Source organism: Accipiter gentilis, chromosome 16, assembly GCF_929443795.1.
Source record: "Accipiter gentilis chromosome 16, bAccGen1.1, whole genome shotgun sequence".
NCBI classification, from domain to species: Eukaryota; Metazoa; Chordata; class Aves; order Accipitriformes; family Accipitridae; genus Astur; species Astur gentilis.
This window is the reverse complement of record NC_064895.1, coordinates 27,590,384-27,608,253: the sequence shown is the minus strand read 5'-3', so window position 1 is coordinate 27,608,253 and position 17,870 is coordinate 27,590,384. Positions and strand designations below refer to the sequence as shown.

Below are 17,870 nucleotides of genomic sequence, written 5' to 3'. Positions count from 1 at the left end.
GGAGGCCTCAGCGGGGGGGCGGGGGGGGGACACACGACCGCGCTGCCAGGCCGTACCTCTGCCACGGCCGGCTGGTCTGGGAACAGAGCTGCCCGTGCACCGGCGGGGTATTTCATAAAAACGCCAAGCGTGGGGTGGCAGGTTGGCATTTGGGGATTTTTTCCTACAGGTGAGACCACCGGAGCCGTGCCAGGCTGAGGAGCCATAGGGACCCCCTGCGAAGTCGGCGTTCAACCCCAGGAGGGTTCCACACCCAAACTACGGCTGCCGGCTGCCTTCGCCGATGCTTCCCAAAGCGCTCCGGGCCACCGAAACGCCTCAGCTCCCACCCGCACCCTGCTCCGGCCTAGGCCTCTGCCCCGCTCCGGCTTAGGCCTCTGCCCCGCTGCCCTCCCTGGGCAGGGGGGAAATGCCCCTATGGCCCCGCCCCTTCCCTCTAAGCTCCGCCCCTCCCCGCCCCTGCGTTTCCCTTCCCCGTTGGCTCCCCGCCGACGAGGCCCCGCCCCCTTTCGGCCCCGCCTCCCCCTTCCTCCGAGCCCGCCCCCTTTCCCTTATATCCTCCTCCGTCCGGCCGCGGAACGGTCTGTCGTGAGCCCGTAAGGCGCGTCGGGCGCTTTACGGCAGCACCGTTTCCGGTAAGGGCAGGTATTCCGCCCCCGGTGGGTGAGCGCCGGAGGGGGATTGGGCCTGGCGGCATCACGTGAGGGCCGCCACATCCGGGGAAGGGCCCGTCAGCTTCCGGCCGGTACCGCTCCGCCGGGCGCCTTCTGGGAGCGGCAGGGCCCCGGGAGCGGGGGGCGGGCCGGCCCGCTCCGCCGGGTCCCCGCGCTGCTCTGCCTCTCCCTTTGTCAAGCACCGAGGGGCTCCCCGCGCCGCCGGCTCCCTTCTGTCAGCCGCCGAGCCCCCCCGCCCATAATTCCCGGGACCCCCTCGGTCAGGCCCTGCGTGTCCGTGTGTCCCCCCCGAGGAAGGGCGGCCCTGTGAGGGCACCGGCCGTCTCTGAGCAGGGACCGTGGTATCCCGCCCCGCTCCTTCTCCCCTCAGCATCCTTCCATACCCGCTGGGGTCGGGCTGGCTTTCCTCAACCGGCCAGGAGACAGGATCAGCCCCAGGGTTCTGTCCCTTCCTTGCCTTCCAGGGGTGTCTCGCAGGGCTGCCAGGTTGTCGTAAACCGTCCCCGGGTTCTCCATCCCGCCCCTGTTGGTGTTGCTGAGGTTAACCCTGCTTCCCCGGCAAGTTTTTGTGGTAAAGGCCTCCCCAGGCCCAGTCGCCTTCGCTAGCGAGCATGGAGTTCGCGGAGCTGATCAAGACCCCTCGAGCGGACAACGTCGTCCTGCACCGCCCGTTCTACCTGGCGGTGGAGGGGACTCTCTGCTTGACAGGCCATCATCTCATTTTTTCATCGCGGCGTCAAGATAATGCTGAGGAGCTGTGGCTGCTGCACTCCAACATTGATTCTATTGAAAAAAGGTATGCCTCCTAACTTCCCTGCTTTCCCATACCTAATTGGTTGTGTCTCGTGGGTTGAAAAGTGGTTGTCAAGGCTTGGCTTGCACCTCAGCTATCTCAAATCCAGGCCTGGAGAGGAGAAAGGACAGTTAGAGCATGGGGCAGAATATCGGCATGGGCAGGTTGATTCTCATTCTGTTTGGATATTGATATTTGGCTGTTGCATCTTAAAGATATTTTTTTCTTTGTCTCACATAGAGTTGGAATGTTTATGTTTAAAGACCTTTGTCAGCAGTGCTCTGTGTTTGAACACCTTTGTCAACAGTGCTCTGTGTTAATTGTTTGGTGGATTTTATCAGTAGCTCTTGACACACCTTAAAAAGGATGCATCTCTACCACCATCTAACAGAGGTGGAAGCCGAGGCACTGACGAAGTGATTTGCCTTGGGTCGCCTGGCAAAACCAATGGCAGAAGTGGACTCTGGACTTTCTCAGCCTCAAATCTGTCTCCTTTTGCTCGACACTATCATCTCTTTGCTCCTCCAACTGCTTATGGAAATCAATAACACTTTAACAGTATGCTCCTTGCGGGAACAGCATGGTAAAGCTGAGTTGTAGCTGTAGCACTCCATTTTATTCTTGCCCATCCGCTTTTGTTGCAGGGACTTCAGAGATTAATCTTCTTACCATTACTTCTCTCTGCTTTACGTGTGCTGTTGCCCCATCACAATTCCCTTCCTGAGTGGCAGTACCATCTCACCTGGTCATTGTCTTCTGCTTCCTCACCTTGGCCCTTTTTTCAGTTTGCTCAAAATATTTTATTTTGTTGTTAATAACAAAGTTAGTCCCCTGTTTTCCTTGCCTTTTAAGGAAATCTGGAAGAATAGATTTCCCTCCTGCCAGCAAGGCTAGAAAAAAATCAAGCAGCAGCAATTAAAAATATTCAGGTTGCCTCAGAATCTGAAAATGGGTGAAGTACTGGGCACTGATGAAGTTTGTTCCCGATTTCTCTGAGCGTTTCTGAGAAATGCTGCGTGTTGGTCTGAAGGTGGAGAGGAACACAGTGGTGGAAACCTCAGGGAATCTGTTCCCATCTAGTATTGCTCAGTCATCAGGGCAGTTTGGCCTCATCCTCCTTACTGCTTGTACTAAACCAGCTGTAGCTCTGTTTTGAAAACTACTGTGGACAAGCTTTTCTTTCTTTTTTATTTTTATGAGCTTAGTTGCAGTTACAATTGAAGTTAATACCGAGTAAGCAAGGAACATATTAAGTTATGGTGAGGGAGTAGTGTGTTGCTAGCTCAATACGTGGTTTATAACAGAGTTAGCTATGTCTGCAGATACAGCCCTTATTGCCAGCCCGCGTTTCTAGAAGGTCTCTGGAGTAGACATCTCCCTCCCTGAGAGTAGCTCTGTGTGAATGTAACTGCAATGAAACTCTGCCATATGAAAGCATAAGAATATATTCTTCTCAGGGCTAGAGAGAATGGAATAACAGGGCTCTTAAACCAGTGAAGGTTGTAGAAGGCTCCAGTTTAGCACTACTTCAGGTTATTTGTGCATGACAACTGTGACCTTGTGACAGGTTGATAAAATCTGCTCTGCTTTCGTGACATGAATGTCTTTTGTACAAAACAGTGTTTTCCCTAATTAAAGATGGTCATCAAATTGCTTCTTAAATTTTGGTAGCTTTTTAAGCAAGTTAAATATGACCTGTAGGGTTTGTTGAGAAGTGGAACAGTCTCTAGTGATCTCCTGTGGTGTTTTTGCTTAAAGAGAACACAGCCCTGGTGATGCGTTGTAGCTGCCCCGTGTTATTACCTTGGAGAGCTGTGAAATAACGCTGCAACGAGGGCAAACAATGCACAGACTGGCTCTGCTGGAGTTGCAGAACTTTTCTGTCAAAACGCCTGTAGTTCTTCCTTCAGCACTACCCAAATTATAATTGGTTCTGCATGTTAACCTTTGCACAGAAGAAATAGATAATGACCTTTCAGCTGTAATAATAATTCTGAAATAAATTGCAGGCACCTTTTGTAGCACAGGTGGAGCAACGCAAAGCTTAGCAACAGGTCTCCTCTTGGAGCCCATACAGCTCTGCCCTTCCTTGTGTGCGCATGGCCTAACTGTGTGTTTGGCCACGAGGGACTGAAACTTGGTCCTTTGGGTCTTGCCTGCTTCTGCTTCTTGCATCGTCCTTGGCTGCTGCAAGTGCTCCTGCGCTGTATGAGGAGACTCAGCTGCTTTTCCTTAGTTCACTGCTTTGAGAATTAAATTCTACATCATCCTGTGAATACTGGTGGCTAGTTAAGGTAAACAAAACACTCGGTTGCTGTTTGGGCATCATCCTTCTTTGAGGTACGTGAGGAAGACTGGAGAGGGCGTCTGTGAGCTGAGTTTGGTTTTTGTAACGTGGAGCTTTTTCTGGGTTGACTCGCGTTGTAACCAGCAGTGGTGAGACTTCAGCTTCTCTGAGGTCTGCAGAGCAAATAGCTCCGTGGTGCTGCAGGTATCAGAAACCAAACTTTCTTGTTAAAGACAAGGGAGTGCAATGGAGCCAGACTGAAATGTTATTTTAAAAATTTAATTAAACTCAAATGTTTTTAGCAACCCTCAAAGTTCCACTGCATTACTTTAATAAAACTGGAAACTTACAGCTGAAGCTTCCAGTACTATCAGGAAATACCTGAACAGTCCTTTTCTCTTTCACGTTTTAAAGAAAAGCTGGGAGGAAAACCTTCTCTTTTTCTTGTAACACTTATACTTCCACTCACTGCTGTATCACAAAGATGGAATTTTAAAAAAGCTAATACCAAATAAAGAGGTGTTTTTGTTTGTTTATTTTTTTGAAAGGTGATATTGTGGACAAATTACTACTAATGGAATTTTGTCTTGTAGGCATATGTTGTGGGAAGAGCTGTAATACTTCATCATACCTTAGAAGATCCTGTTCTTAAGAGACTCTTTCTTCATGTCTTGCTGTAGGTTTGTGGGCTCATTGGGTACCATCGTTATAAAATGCAAAGATCTGCGAATTATTCAGCTTGATATACCTGGAATGGAGGAGTGTTTGAACATTGCTAGCTCTATTGAGGTAAGAATTCATAACAATAAATAACACCTACATTCGCAGATCTCGATCTGTCCTCAACTGTAACAGCTTTTTTCCAGTTGGGAAGGTTTTCATTGATGTTCTGTAAAGCAAATGAGAATTGTGGGATGTTTCATTTCAATTGTTAAAATATTGTTTTTTGCTTGTAGGTGGGTTTTTTAAAAAAAACAAAACAAAAAAACAAACCACCATACTGTTCTTGATCAAATATCCTGCCATAGCATTTGGGAAAATGAAGCTCAGCTTCATTGTGCTGGAGCATGAGGAGGCAAAACCAAATCAGACTGGTTTTGTTTCATGTGTCTCAAACAACATTAAGTGACTTCTTGAGTTTAAGATCTGTTGTTAGTAATCGTGTAAATGACATGTAGTATATGTCCTGTTAGTTATACCTCTTCAGTGTGCATCTTTCTCATCCTTTGGTGCGCTGTTACATAGTGTATCCTGCAGAAATGATACTCTGTGTACAAACCCCAAGTTGCAGTTAGATTGTCTCTCATCATCTGCTTTTGTTTGTCCTACTCTTTTTTATGTATATTTAACTACCTGGCAGGTAACTTAGTATTTCAAGCTTAATGGCTATATACTTTTGGGTGGCTTAAGTTTGCATTACCAATATGAGAGGAAAACACTATTTGCTGTATGTTTTTTGGAATAAAATAGAAGTTTGAATGAATTAAGTAGCTGTTTATTTCTCTCACCCACACAGGCACTTTCCACTCTGGATTCTGTCACTCTCATGTATCCATTCTTCTACCGGCCCATGTTTGAAATTGTTGAAGATGGCTGGCGCTGCTTTCTGCCTGATGAAGAATTTGAGCTCCTCAGTTCAGTGGTGAGTTGGATCTCAAAGATTTGCACAGGCATTCAGACATACTTGTGCATGTAGTTTGTGAAGTATGTCATTGTCCTGGTTTCAGCTGGGATAGATTTCATTGTCTTCCTAGCAGCTGGTATAGTGTTATGTTTTGGGTTCAGTATGAGAAGAATGTTGATAGCACACTGATGTTTTCAGTTGTTGCTAAGTTGTGTTCATACTAAGTCCAGGATTTTTCAGCTTCTCATGCCCAGCCAGCAAGAAGGCTGGAGGGGCACAAGGAGTTGGGAGGGGACACAGCCAGGACAGCTGACCCAAACTGGCCAAAGGGGTATTCCATACCATGTGATGTCATGCCCAGTATATGAACTGGGGGGAGCTGGCCTGGGGGTGGGGATTGCTGCTCAGGAATGAACTGGGCGTTGGTCAACAAGTGGTGAGCAATTGCATTGTGCTTCACTTGTTTTGTATGTTCCAATCCTTTTATTAGTATTGTCATTTTATTAATGTTATCATTATTATTTTCTTCCTTTCTGTTCTATTAAACTGTTCTTATCTCAACCCATGAGTTTTACTTTTTTTCCCCCAATTCTCTCCCCCATCCCACTGGGGCGGGGGGGGGGGGGGGCAGGTAGTGAGTAGCTGTGTGGCGCTTAGTTGCTGGCTGGTAAAAACAGCTGTCTGGTGCTTGGGTAAAGAGTGAGTGGTGTTCAAATATTCACTCTGTAAACATCAGGCATTTCTGTTTGTGCTAAATATTCCTATTTAGCACTTGTTTCACATTGTACAAATGGAGTTTTGAGGCCTATTTAAAAGTTGCCTGGGAGGACATGAAGGTAGGAAATGTTTTTGTCCTTTGGGGATGGTCCTCCTCACTGTAAGAACAAATTTAAGACCTTTGGCCTGGGTTTGTTATACTTAACTTTGCATCTGAAGTGGAGTGGGATGAATCTTTGTCAACCTCTTAATTGAAACAAGGCTGGTTTTAAAAAAATGCTAAGGATTTCTTAGCTCTCTAGGAAGATGACAATAGGTAAAGATGCCCAATTTGAAACACTTCACTCTAGTTTATGCTGGGGAAATATTGGGAGGGTTTAGAGAGCGGGAAATTTCCGGTCCTATTCTTCCAGGTGCTATGAGCACATGTTGATATTATGTTGATACCTGTAGGGTAGGAATTGTTCTTGTGGCATTGCCTATTTTATCTGTTATTCAAGCTTCATTTTAGGATGCTGAATTTGATAAGTGGGAACTGGCTTGGTTGCAGGAGCTTACCTGTTTTAATAGTGCCTTGGGTTAGCATCTCTGTGTTCTAAGTCTTGGTTTCACATTTAATATGTGCACTTGCTGCATCATTGTAGGTTTGAGACCACATCCATTAGTACAGCATCAGAGAACATTGATTTGTTTCTTTCATCTGCAACCCAGCTTATCTGCAGCACTTATCACTTCCTGTTTATGACTAATAACTGAATAATATGATTAGCTTGACCAGATTTGTATGATGAAATCACTAGAAAATTAAAGAAGTTCAGAGATCTTTCTGGCTTTGTTTTATAATTAGAGTACTCTCACATGCCCTATCTTCATCTGCTGTCAAAAGACGTACAAACTGACCTGTTCTAATAACTAGCACCACAGTTTTGGTTTTAATTTCAGCTGGGAAAGTCAGACATGTGATCAGAGTGTTCTGCTCTTTGAAGGCAAAGCAGCAGACGTTTTCCCAGCTCAGCAGAGGAAGCTTGCAGGCATTTCAGTAAGAATCAAAAAGCCAGAAACTGAAGTGCTATTTGGTGAGAAGGGAGGAGTGTGAGAGCAGGGTTGAAGGCAGCAGAAAGAAATTGTTTGGAGCTCAGTGAAAGATTGCAGGAGATGGTTCTGCTTCTGTTCATGTTTTGCTTTCTGTGTGTAGCTGAAATCCTCTTTAGATTTCAGGGATCAAATCACTGCTGATGGTTGTATTTACCAGCATGATACAGGAGCTAACATGGATCTGTTGATATGCTTCTTTTTTTTTTCCTTTTTGTTTCAGAGGTTTAAAAATGCATTGATAGCTTACTTGTGGATTTCTTGGCTTTCTGAATGTATGCTCCTTGGAAGGCTTACGTTTAAAAACCTGATTCCTTTATAGTGCTACATTTCAAGGGCAATAATTAATTTCTTTAAAATATACATGTCTAACAGCTGTTGATTAATTCTTGGCTTTTAACCCAAAACTTCAGATGTAACTCCTTTTTAATGAAATGGTAACAAAAGCCATGTTCAAATGATTTACATTTCCTGAACAACAGATAAATACATTGTTGACCAAATATTTCTTGTTCTGTAATTAAACTGTCTTATGTGACAGGCTAGAACAAGTAAATGGCTGATTTAATTTTTTCCTCCCATAAGTCAAATGAGTAGAATTCAGAAAGTTACCTCCCTCTCCATTAAATCATCCATCTGGATCTGTTATGCTTTACCTTCCCCAATATGGTAACAACTTGTCAAAAACTGCATTTCACCCACACTGAAGCTCTAGTAATGTATTAATTCCGCATTTGTCTGCTACAGGACAGTTGTTTTAAAACTGACACATTCTATAATGGCTAAGTAAAACTATAAAAGTTAAGATTAAAAAAAAAATTAGGTAATACATTCCAAATTTAGATAATATGGTATGGTATTATACCGTATAATAATAGTTTATCTGTTTATCTTGGCATATGTTGTGTCAAATGTGTTTTTCTCCCAACACGCATAGCCCCTATGTGATTTCACTCCATTGCATTGATCTGACAGAGTGTCATCTAGCATTGCCCCTAGAATTTGATAGCAAGCACTTAAGCACTTTGTCCCTGCAGCTCAATTCCAGGATTAGGGAGGCTGTTATACTACATTCTTGCATTTAGTCCATGAAGGTGTTAAGAGAAGAACTGTTAAGGCAAATGATTTCATTTGATCTAATGAAAATGGAGCAGTTAACAAGTTTCAGTGGGCTGTCATTTGCTGATGGCTGTTGCTGTGTGTGCTACCTGTTTATTTTCTTGGGACAGGTCAGTAGGGCTTTTGTCAAACATCTATTTCATGAACTGCTGTTGTGATAAGTCCAACATACTAACAGAGTAGTTCAGCTGGGAATTAAGTCATATGAAGAAATCGGCTCAACGCTTCACTAAATGTCACGGCAAAAACTCCATACAGTGCCTGCAGGGTCCAAGTTATTGTACTGCAAGATGAGACTTTAAAGATACTATAGACAAATATATGAATGGAATAAAAGAGGCACAGGATAGTTAACGTTTGCTCATCCAACTTCTGGTTGTGTGTTGTGTTTTTGCTTGAAGCGCTGGGTAGTACATGAGATCTGGATTGGTTGTAGGAATGTCAGGTGAAATGTGTGTAAGAAGTTTGTATTCTTCACTGTACTACTGCATAAGTAGTGAGTGGTTGAATGGAATTAGAACATAGGCAAGGGTTTTCACATTTTTCTGAGGCAGAGAAGAGCTAATAGGTCAGGGTGGAGTGGTTTTTCTTCTGCCAGCTCTTACAACTGTAGGATACTGCAAACTGCAACTTTGGAAGATCAGCTTCTTAAAGGTAAGTGAAGTTCATACAATAACAGTATAATTAACGTGTAGGTATTTAATTGCCACCAAATTCACTTTATTCGTTCTCTTTTTTCTCCTTTCCATTTTGTTGTAGGAAAGAGCTCAGGGTTCTGGACAGTTCAGCTAACTGTGCTTTATCCACTGTCCAGGAGCTGCTTAAAAACATGAATTTTCTGGTTTGGGGTTTGTTTTGCAATGGTGTGGGACAAGCATCGATATTTGCTTGCGTCTGTTACGCTTCTTGTCCATGCACATTCTGTTACTAACATGGCTTGTTGCCTTCTGCCTCTTCCTTAGAAATGGCCTCTGTCATTGCTGCTTGCAGGATCCTTTAAGGTCCCTGCTGGTTTCTTGACTTTTCTTTTATGGCTTATTAGTAGAGCTTGAATTGTTTCACACTGTTTTGTAGAAAATGACCTCTCCTAGCAATTATAAGTTTGGGGAGGAAGGATAACTGTTGTTTTAGCCTTTCACTAACATTTGAAAATAAGTATCTCTAAAAAAGTACTAGGTTAAGAAAGTAGAAATGCAAGAGTTAATCCTGCTGCGCTCTGTTTAAGAAAATACTTTTACTTTCTTAATTTGGACTCCTCTCCTCCCCTTTCTGCTCATCCCCCAATTCTTTGCTGCTTCTAGCCTTAACTGGAATTAACTTTTTTCTGATTCCCTAAAGTACAGATCTCATGCTGGGAGAAGTAAATGTTAACTTTGTACTTTCTCTGACTTTCATGCAGCATATTTATCTGGTGATGTCTGAAGATGAGGTCCACCTCTTCTCTTTCACTGCTTCCTGTAGCTGCCCATAGTTGAACTGATGTTACCTCACTCTTCCAGTCAGTAATGGCAATTTTTTCTTCCAAATTGCAGACATCCCAAGCAAAAGCCAAGAAGAGTCTTGCACTGTTGGGTTTCACTATCATCTGGTTCACGTTGGCGTGTATTTTAGCAGTCTGAACCTGGCATTGCAGAGGTTAACTGGATATCTGCAGAAGCAGCTATGCTACAGAAGACACATGGTGCTAATTGCTGCCACTCTCTTCCTCCTTCCCATGTCACAGGAAATTATAACTGGATGACATAATAGTATCATCTGTCTTGTGTTATAAACGGTCAGGAGAGGAGGTTATGGGCAGAGTTAAATTACCAAAGTGGGAGACAAATCAGGTCAATACTCTTCCATTCCTTTTCCTACTGGTGGTATCGGTGACAGCCTGTCTCTCAGAAAGCATACCATGGAGTCTTGATTTTTGCCTTCCCTACAATCCTGTGTGGCAGTAAGGTATTTGTCAGTTCTAAATTCATGCATATTTTTTCACTGCAGACAAATTACACACCATCATATGAAATCTGCCATAATTTAACATAGACATCCCAAAAAGCTATAAAAAATATCATTGTTGGCACATTAAAAGCATGAGCTGTGACCAGCCAGCCTCCCTTATGTGATCCAGAACTTCTTTCATCTCTGCCTATGATGTGATTGCCAGAGGCAATTTAACTTTGCATCTGGGAGAACCTCTGCTTTTTATAAAAAGTAGATGTTCAGAGAAGCTGTTTTGAGGCTAATGAATAATAAAATAAGCTTACAACAGGGACAGCACAAAACTGTCCGGGTAGGCTACTGAATGCAGGTAGCAATTGCTGTTCTTGATGATAATGCACACAATGTGTACCATTCTCAGCGTCTTTTACTTAGGCTGCCACCAAAAGGGACATTTTTTCGTGTCTCCTACTCCATACAACCCATGCCTTGGATCTAGTGATGGTGAAATAGTGTTGTGAATCCGTTCAGCTTGTTCATCTGATGGAAAGACTTCATTGCCAGAAAACCTTTCTAAATCGATCCTAGTTCTCCATTGGACCAGTGAGCTAGTCAGATTGATTTATATAACCAGGTACCAGTCAGGCGGTGTAAAGCAAGAGGTAGTTCTTCCTCTGGAAGAAAGGAGAGAGGAAGAGAGACCTACTTCTGATCAGAGCTGTGTAATTAATGCATGCTAAACCAACCTTCCTGAATTGGCATGGGTTTTTGTGTGTTCTGTTACTGCATAATTTAACTGTCATGCTCTTCTCTTACTTTCTGTGATACCTGCTTTATCCCCCTACCTTTTTGTCTAGCTGAAACTTTCTTTGAACACAAATGAGCAGAGTTTTTTATGGCATCTGTATAAGGTCACTGCCTGCCTGCGTGACACGCAAATCTTTCCCAGTCTACCAAAAACACCTCAGCTGAGGAGTTACTTAAGGTCTTGTTTGCTTTCTCACACTTGTGTCATGTCAGTGCATAGGAACTAAAAAGAAAAAAAAAAAAGAACCTTGAAAGCAGTTGCCTGTTCCTCTTCAAAAGGTTTTTATATTTCATTTTAACTTCTTTGGAGCTTTTTACAGCTATTCTGCATCTACTTTTAAGAATTTAATGCTGCTGTTAAAACCAAAACATGTTATAGGGGCTTCTTGGTCATTTTCCCCACGAAGGCTTCAGGTTTTGTTGGCCATAGGGGATACAGGATAAGAAGGCACTGAAGATGCAGCCCAGCTAAGCCACCATCCTGCTATCAAGGACTATGAGCACAGTTCCCTGCCAAACTTTAGGCAAGGTTCTGCTGTGTGCTATGTCCCTCCGGGGAAAGCATATGCCTCATGGCCATTTGATGTACCTGGATAGTATCCTTAATGCAGGAGGCAGTGGTATGGTATCAGCCCAGAAGCAGCAAGCCCTCCGTGAAGACGGGGCTTGTCCAAGGCTGCAGTTAGGGCAGTGTCAGCTCTTCCAACCTTGACTTAAGTGATGCTGCTTGTTGACCTTTGGTTTAGCCTGAGATGGAGCCAAGTCCTGTGTCTGACCCTGGATATCGGGTAGCCTGAGTTCTCATGCCAAGTGCCTGTGAGGGTGCAGGGTGCCAATATTCAGCACTTTTCACAAGTGTTTGGCTGTTAGAAGCTGAAAAATTATATTACAGGAGTTCATGATGAGACCTTGGTGTTTAGATGCCATGCTCATTCCAGGAGGTGCTTTTGGAGGAAAAGCTGTCGTGCTTTACATAAAGCAGAGCCCATAGAAAAGAACCAAGCTGGAAATTTTAAATTGCAATTTTAACCTCAAAGCAGCTTCATTGTCTGGACTTGGTGGACATTCTTGCCTTTCTTGGCCACCTTTGTCTTGTGGACAGTGTTACTAATGCTGCTCTCAGCACAGATAGAGGTTTGAGCCTGTGTTACCTGCATCTAAATCAACTTTTTTTCCTTTAAATCTGCTGATGTAGGAATACATTTTTGTTCTGGGGTCTCCTTGAGAGGCATACCGTGCTCTTACGTCCTGTGAGATTGAAGCTATCTGCAAATGCAAAGTTCTGTTGTAGGGTGTACTGCAGACATGCTGTCTGCTGTGTCTGTGATACAATTAAAAGCCACAGCCGCCCATTTCTGACCACATGGGCTTATTTTGTGCTCTTTGAGGATGTGGATAAACCAGATGGGGAACTGTTGTTCAACAAGTCCTGCACCTCAAGAACTAGAGTCATCTGATAAAGCTCGTAAGCAATGGAAGAAATTATCTGCACACTGGGTAGTGAGCTTCTGGGAGCTGCTGCAACAAGATATTATGATTGCAGGCAGCATCAAGAGGTGTGGGGAAAAAAATAATCAGTCAACAGACCTATAAATGGATACTAAAAGGACTAGGAAAGGATATACCTTCTAATGTCTGTAATGCAACATCTGAGAGGGAGGGGATGAGGAGTGCAGCGCAGAGTGGCCAGGCTTGTTTGTTCCTGAATGGCATCTCTTTTGCCACATTTTTGTTGGAGACAAAATATGGTGCTAGGTTTGATCTGACCAATTAGTGTAGTTATGCTGTTGCAGGGGGTCTGGGCTCCTGGAAGAACAAAAGTGACAATGCCAATAGTGACAACTGAGCTTTCATCTGTGCTGTGAATGGAATAGATCACCAGTATTACTCTCTGCATGCTGTATCCTGAATATGGAAGTTTTCTCTCCCGTAGTATGTTACGTTGTAACAGTAGTAATCTCTTTTCTGACCCAAAGCCTGTATGTTCTGATCTTTTTCAGACAGATGAATGGCGTCTAAGCTGCATCAATAAGGAATTCTCTGTCTGTCCCTCCTACCCTCCGGTTGTCATTGTCCCCAAATCCATCGATGATGAAGCGCTTCGGAAAGTTGCCATGTTTCGCCATGGCAGTCGCTTCCCAGTCCTCAGCTATTACCATAAGAAGAATGGGATGGTAAGATGCATTTGAGTAATGGTTGGACCTGAAGGAAGTGTGTGAATCTGTTTAATGAAAGAAACCAACTTGTGCTCTAGACTTAATACAGTTCATGAGATGTCTGCTTGTTTTATTTTCCAGCTTACTAAGTGTATGCAACGAAACTGGTTCTGGGTGATGGAATGAGTAATCTCCATCCTAGAAATAACTATTAATCCGCTTGTTTGGGAGTGTATGTGGCATGAGCTTGCTCACAGCAGTAGGATCAAGATGAGACTTGTAAAGCCACTGCTGGCACCCTTACTTGCTTTGTCTGCCAAGAGGCTTCATGCTGAAAGGATGGCAGAAACCACATTGTCCTGTCTCTGGGTGGTGGGCTGTCTCCTTCGTAATGGAGTCATGATGACAGCAAGCGTGCCCAGAGCCAGCACTGCTTCTGCTGTGTAACTGTCGAAGGAGTGATCAGAACAATCTGTTCTCTGAGCCTGTCGGTATAACATGTTTCAGGAGTAGCAAATTCTTGGTGTTGCGCAGACTTTACCACCTTTTGACAAGCCAAAATCCGAGTGATACGCTATAATTAAGAAATGCACTTTGTGAAATTGTTGAGTAATTCTTCCTATCTCTTGCTGATATAACCAGTTCTGAGGATGTTGGGATGTCCAACCTGTGGCTTGTAAACTTAATCCAGGCGTCTCGGTCAAATGCTCTAACGTGTTCTCGCTCCTGTTGCCAAGATTTGTAAGCCCTGAATTAGAGGATGTCTAGTCTGACTTAGTAGTACCTTTGGGGTTTTTTGCTTTGCTTTAAAATCAGCCATCCATCAACTTCATAACAGTCGTGCTTTCTGCTTTTTCTCAGCTTGACTGAAAACTGTTGAAGGAATATTTGTTCAATTATGTCTCTGAATTGTGCATGTTTCAAGTGTGAGGAATATAATAGCATTTGGCTCAGAGTGCTTGAACTTGTGACAGTAACGCTGTCTGTCACGTTGCTCTCCTGACTCTGAGTTCTCGAGCTCAGTTGGGGTTGCTGACTGGCTGCCCTCACATTTTAGTTATCATTTGAACTGCTGGGATGCTTTCTGAATTGAAAGGCATTTACTAAAGAGAAACCTCAGCTCATAAATCTGTGCACCTAAGGTTTATTAGTCTAGCCACTGGGTAAAACTGTACCTAAGAGGCTTCTTTAACACATGACTGACTTGAGTGTTTTAAAAACAGAGTTGGGAAGAGATGTTAAAGATGACAATCCTGGAAATGTTGGTTTATAAAGGAGCCATCAGCAGGAGAGCCAGTTCAGTGGCTCACAAAGGTGGTACTACAGGAATAACTAAAGGGATAAAGCTTCGAAGATGATGTCTGCAATTTAGAAAGTGGCCTGCCAAATGGCCTCAATTCAAGGATTTCTAGTTTGTTTTTTAAATACATTAAGTCACTACAAGGGACTGTACTTAAAAGAACTGAAGGATTCAGGGCAAGGGAGAACAGCAGCTGTAGGAAGAATTAGAGAGACGTTTCTGTGCATCAGGCAGTGCAGATCAGGGCATTTGCTTGTCTGAGTCCAGGTGTGGTGGATTGAACTTGAAGCAGATGGAAGTAGGAAGTGTGGTGGGGTGAGAGCTGCACTTGCTGGTGCAACTCCACAGAGATGAGCTGGAGAGCCAGGAGAGCCCCACTTCAATTTTCCCCCTGAACTGATGGAGGAAGCTTTTTAAAGTTGAGCTATCTCACTCCCGTAGGCATTCTTACAGTGACCTGAGTTTTTACGGAAAATAGGAGTATCCTGTGTGAATTTCAGCGGCACGCTGCTCTAGAGAGCCATTCTCCATACCTGGTGTTGGGACCCAGTTGGGACCTAATGCATGAGTTTGTAGTCTGTATTTACAGATTCCTAAGGAATCCTTCAGTGGAGGGGTGTCCCTTGCATAGTGAGTTTAAACTTCCAATTCTTGTATTGGAGCTCAAGTGATGGGTGACTTTCAGTCTTAAGTCTCTACATTTCCAGTGCCTAATTCATGGTTATTTGTACCCATAGGTCATGATGCGAAGTAGCCAGCCTCTTACAGGTACGAATGGGAGGCGGTGTAAAGAAGACGAGAAGCTTATTAATGCCACGCTACGGCCTGGCAAGCGTGGCTACATCATTGATACGAGGTCCTTGAATGTTGCCCAGCAGGCCAGGGCCAAAGGAGGGGGCTTTGAACAAGAAGTGCACTATCCCCAGTGGAGGAGGATTCACAAATGTATTGAGAGGTGGGTGAAATCACACAGGCTCTCCTCTGTGCTTGGCTTTGTAGGGTTGCATTGGCAGAGCCATGCTAGCTCCATAACGTGTTTGCTTCTGTAAGAAGTGGCTGTGTATCCTGGTTCCTGTCAACAGGGTCACATTCCTTTTTTGGCAAAATTGGGTATGTAGATGATAAAGGTATTTGGCTTTGGAAAGCTGTGTTTGGTTCCTTGTTCTGAACAACCTGCTGTAGGTTTCAGACATCAGGCCATCTCCCTGTGCTATCTTTCTCTGACCATCTATAGCTGCGCTCCAGCCTTCCTGTGTTCCCCTTTGCAGTAGTGCACAGGAATGATCAAGTCCCTTGCCAGAAAATTTCTGCAGGTGAAGATTTGTTCTGCGGCAGTCAGGCTCCTCTTACCCAGTACTTTTCTCTGGACATCTAATATTGTTTGGTCATTTGGAGACAAGTTACTAAGTTAAATAGGCTTTTAGTCTGGCTTTGTTCAGCTGCTCTTAAGCCTTAGTTTTAGGGAATCCTTCTACATGGGCATGCAGTAATGTTACTGGAGCTATTGGAAAGCAGTGACTCCCCGCATCACTGTATAGGCCAGCTCCTGAAGAGCTAATAGAAGGAATTTCCTGGCTGTTGCTTTGAAGTATTTGGGTTTACTTCTAAAAATTTTATGTGGACTTAAATTTGATGTTGATTACTCTACAGGTGGACAAAGTATCAGATAGAGAGGAATGAATAAACCTCAATATATGAAGACTAAATATCTCATGCTATTATTACTTGGCTTCGCCAGCTTTTCTGAGATATAGTCTGCTAGCTGCATCCTCTATTAGACCTGAGCACATGCTGGAATTTGTGTCAGTAGTTTGGCGCCCCTGGAAGGCACGGTGTGAAACAAGACCAGAGAAGCATCTGGTTTTATCAGCTGCTTGCTCAATACCAGCTTTCCAGGGCTTGAGGAAATAATGCAACAAATGCAGAAGTGATACAAAATGTGTTCCCTCCCCCCCCCCCCCCCCCCAGTTTTTCTTACATTCCTAAGAAATCAGCCAAACTAATCTTAGTGTGGTTCTACATTGAGAAGTTGAGTCTAGTTTAAAATTTCCAGTGTTACAGTGGAGTTGTGTCCTTGTGATGGATGGCTTTCAGATTACTGTTGCAGCTCTACAGGTTAAAACTCCCCCCCGAACTTCTGGTGTAGTACAGAGAATGAAGGTGGAGCACTTGAAGCTTGGCTGACACTTGCTACTGTCCATGCCAGGTTGCAGTCACACTTCTATTTGGTAATAGGAGTGAGACTACTGAAACACATTTTATATGGAAAGTGTAAGATATGGCTGAACACACACAGAGTTCAAGTAAGATGATGAAAAGGCCCTACTGTTGTAATGCCTTATGAAGCAACTTGTTTTGAAAGGTAAGAGACTTCTTATGTCTAGAGAGTGGTATTTTGCTGGCAGTTAGCCATGGCTTGGCATTACCAGTGAAAGCAGGTTTGCTGAATGAGGACACATGACTTCTATAGGGTCGTACTTTTTGAAATAACTGCATGTAACTTGTAGTGCTTTATTTTGAGATCAGTGTATTTCTGTGAGGATGTTGTCCTGGTTGCTATATTACTGCTTATGTTTTCAGTAATATTTTGCTTTTCCCAAAGGTTTAATATTCTGCAGGAAAGCCTCATCAAACTTGTGGAAGCTTGTAATGACCAGTCGCACAATATGGACCGCTGGCTCAGTAAACTGGAAGCTTCCAACTGGCTGACTCATGTCAAAGAGATACTAACTGCAGCTTGTCTAGCTGCTCAGTGCATTGACAGGTAAATCTTTTTCAGAAAGGCTTGAATTTCTAATTCACTCACGGATTGCTTGTGAAATACCGCTATTTCCACTTTAAGTATTATAACCGGCCACCCTGAACTGGCTTGCTTGTACCATGCAAGATACTGTTTCATCATGGTTAAGGAATGTTCCTCCAGTAAATCATGCTTGCATTTTCAGAAGTACAAGCCTGAGGGAGGAAGTCTTGACTAAGAATAGGTATTAGATCATCTAGTTAAGGTATAATCCTATGCCTGATGCAACCAATACAATTTAGTTATTTTTATTGAAGGTTTATGTTAGAATCATCATAGAATGGTTTGGGTTGGAAGGGACCTTCAAGATCACCTAGTTCTAACTCCCCTGCCATGGGCAGGGACACCTTCAACTAGATCAGGTTGCTCAAAGCCCCATCCAACCTGACCTTGGACACTGCCAGGGATGGGGCATCCACAACTTCACTGGGCAACCTGTTCCAGTGCCTCAGCACCCTTATTGTAAGTAATTTCTTCCTAATACCTAATCTAAATCTACTCTCTTTCAGTTTAAAGCCATTACCCCTTGTCCTGTCACTACATGCCCTTGTAAAAAGTCCCTTTCCAGCTTTCTT

The 17,870-nt window shown here is 43.8% G+C and overlaps 1 protein-coding gene across 10 annotated transcripts in view; it reads left to right on the top strand.

The window, feature by feature from the left end:
- The first annotated feature begins 723 nt into the window (after positions 1 to 723).
- MTMR9 (myotubularin related protein 9) overlaps positions 724 to 17,870 on the top strand; it is a 39,734-nt gene continuing 22,587 nt past the window's right edge. For 5 of the 10 annotated variants that reach the window (XR_007508369.1, XR_007508367.1, XR_007508368.1 and 2 more), the window contains exons 1-6: positions 786 to 1,470; positions 4,435 to 4,543; positions 5,271 to 5,396; positions 13,040 to 13,213; positions 15,233 to 15,450; positions 17,098 to 17,259. Coding sequence is in view for 5 of the 10 variants with exons in the window: in XM_049819221.1 (XP_049675178.1) it covers positions 1,286 to 1,470; positions 4,435 to 4,543; positions 5,271 to 5,396; positions 13,040 to 13,213; positions 15,233 to 15,450; positions 17,098 to 17,259 (974 nt within the window). In the remaining 5 variants the exon portion in view is untranslated. Of the gene's footprint in view, positions 1,471 to 4,434; positions 4,544 to 5,270; positions 5,397 to 11,386; positions 11,828 to 13,039; positions 13,214 to 15,232; positions 15,451 to 17,097; positions 17,260 to 17,870 lie in introns of those variants that run through there. The other 5 variants (XM_049819218.1, XM_049819217.1, XM_049819221.1 and 2 more) reach the window with 4 other exon arrangements.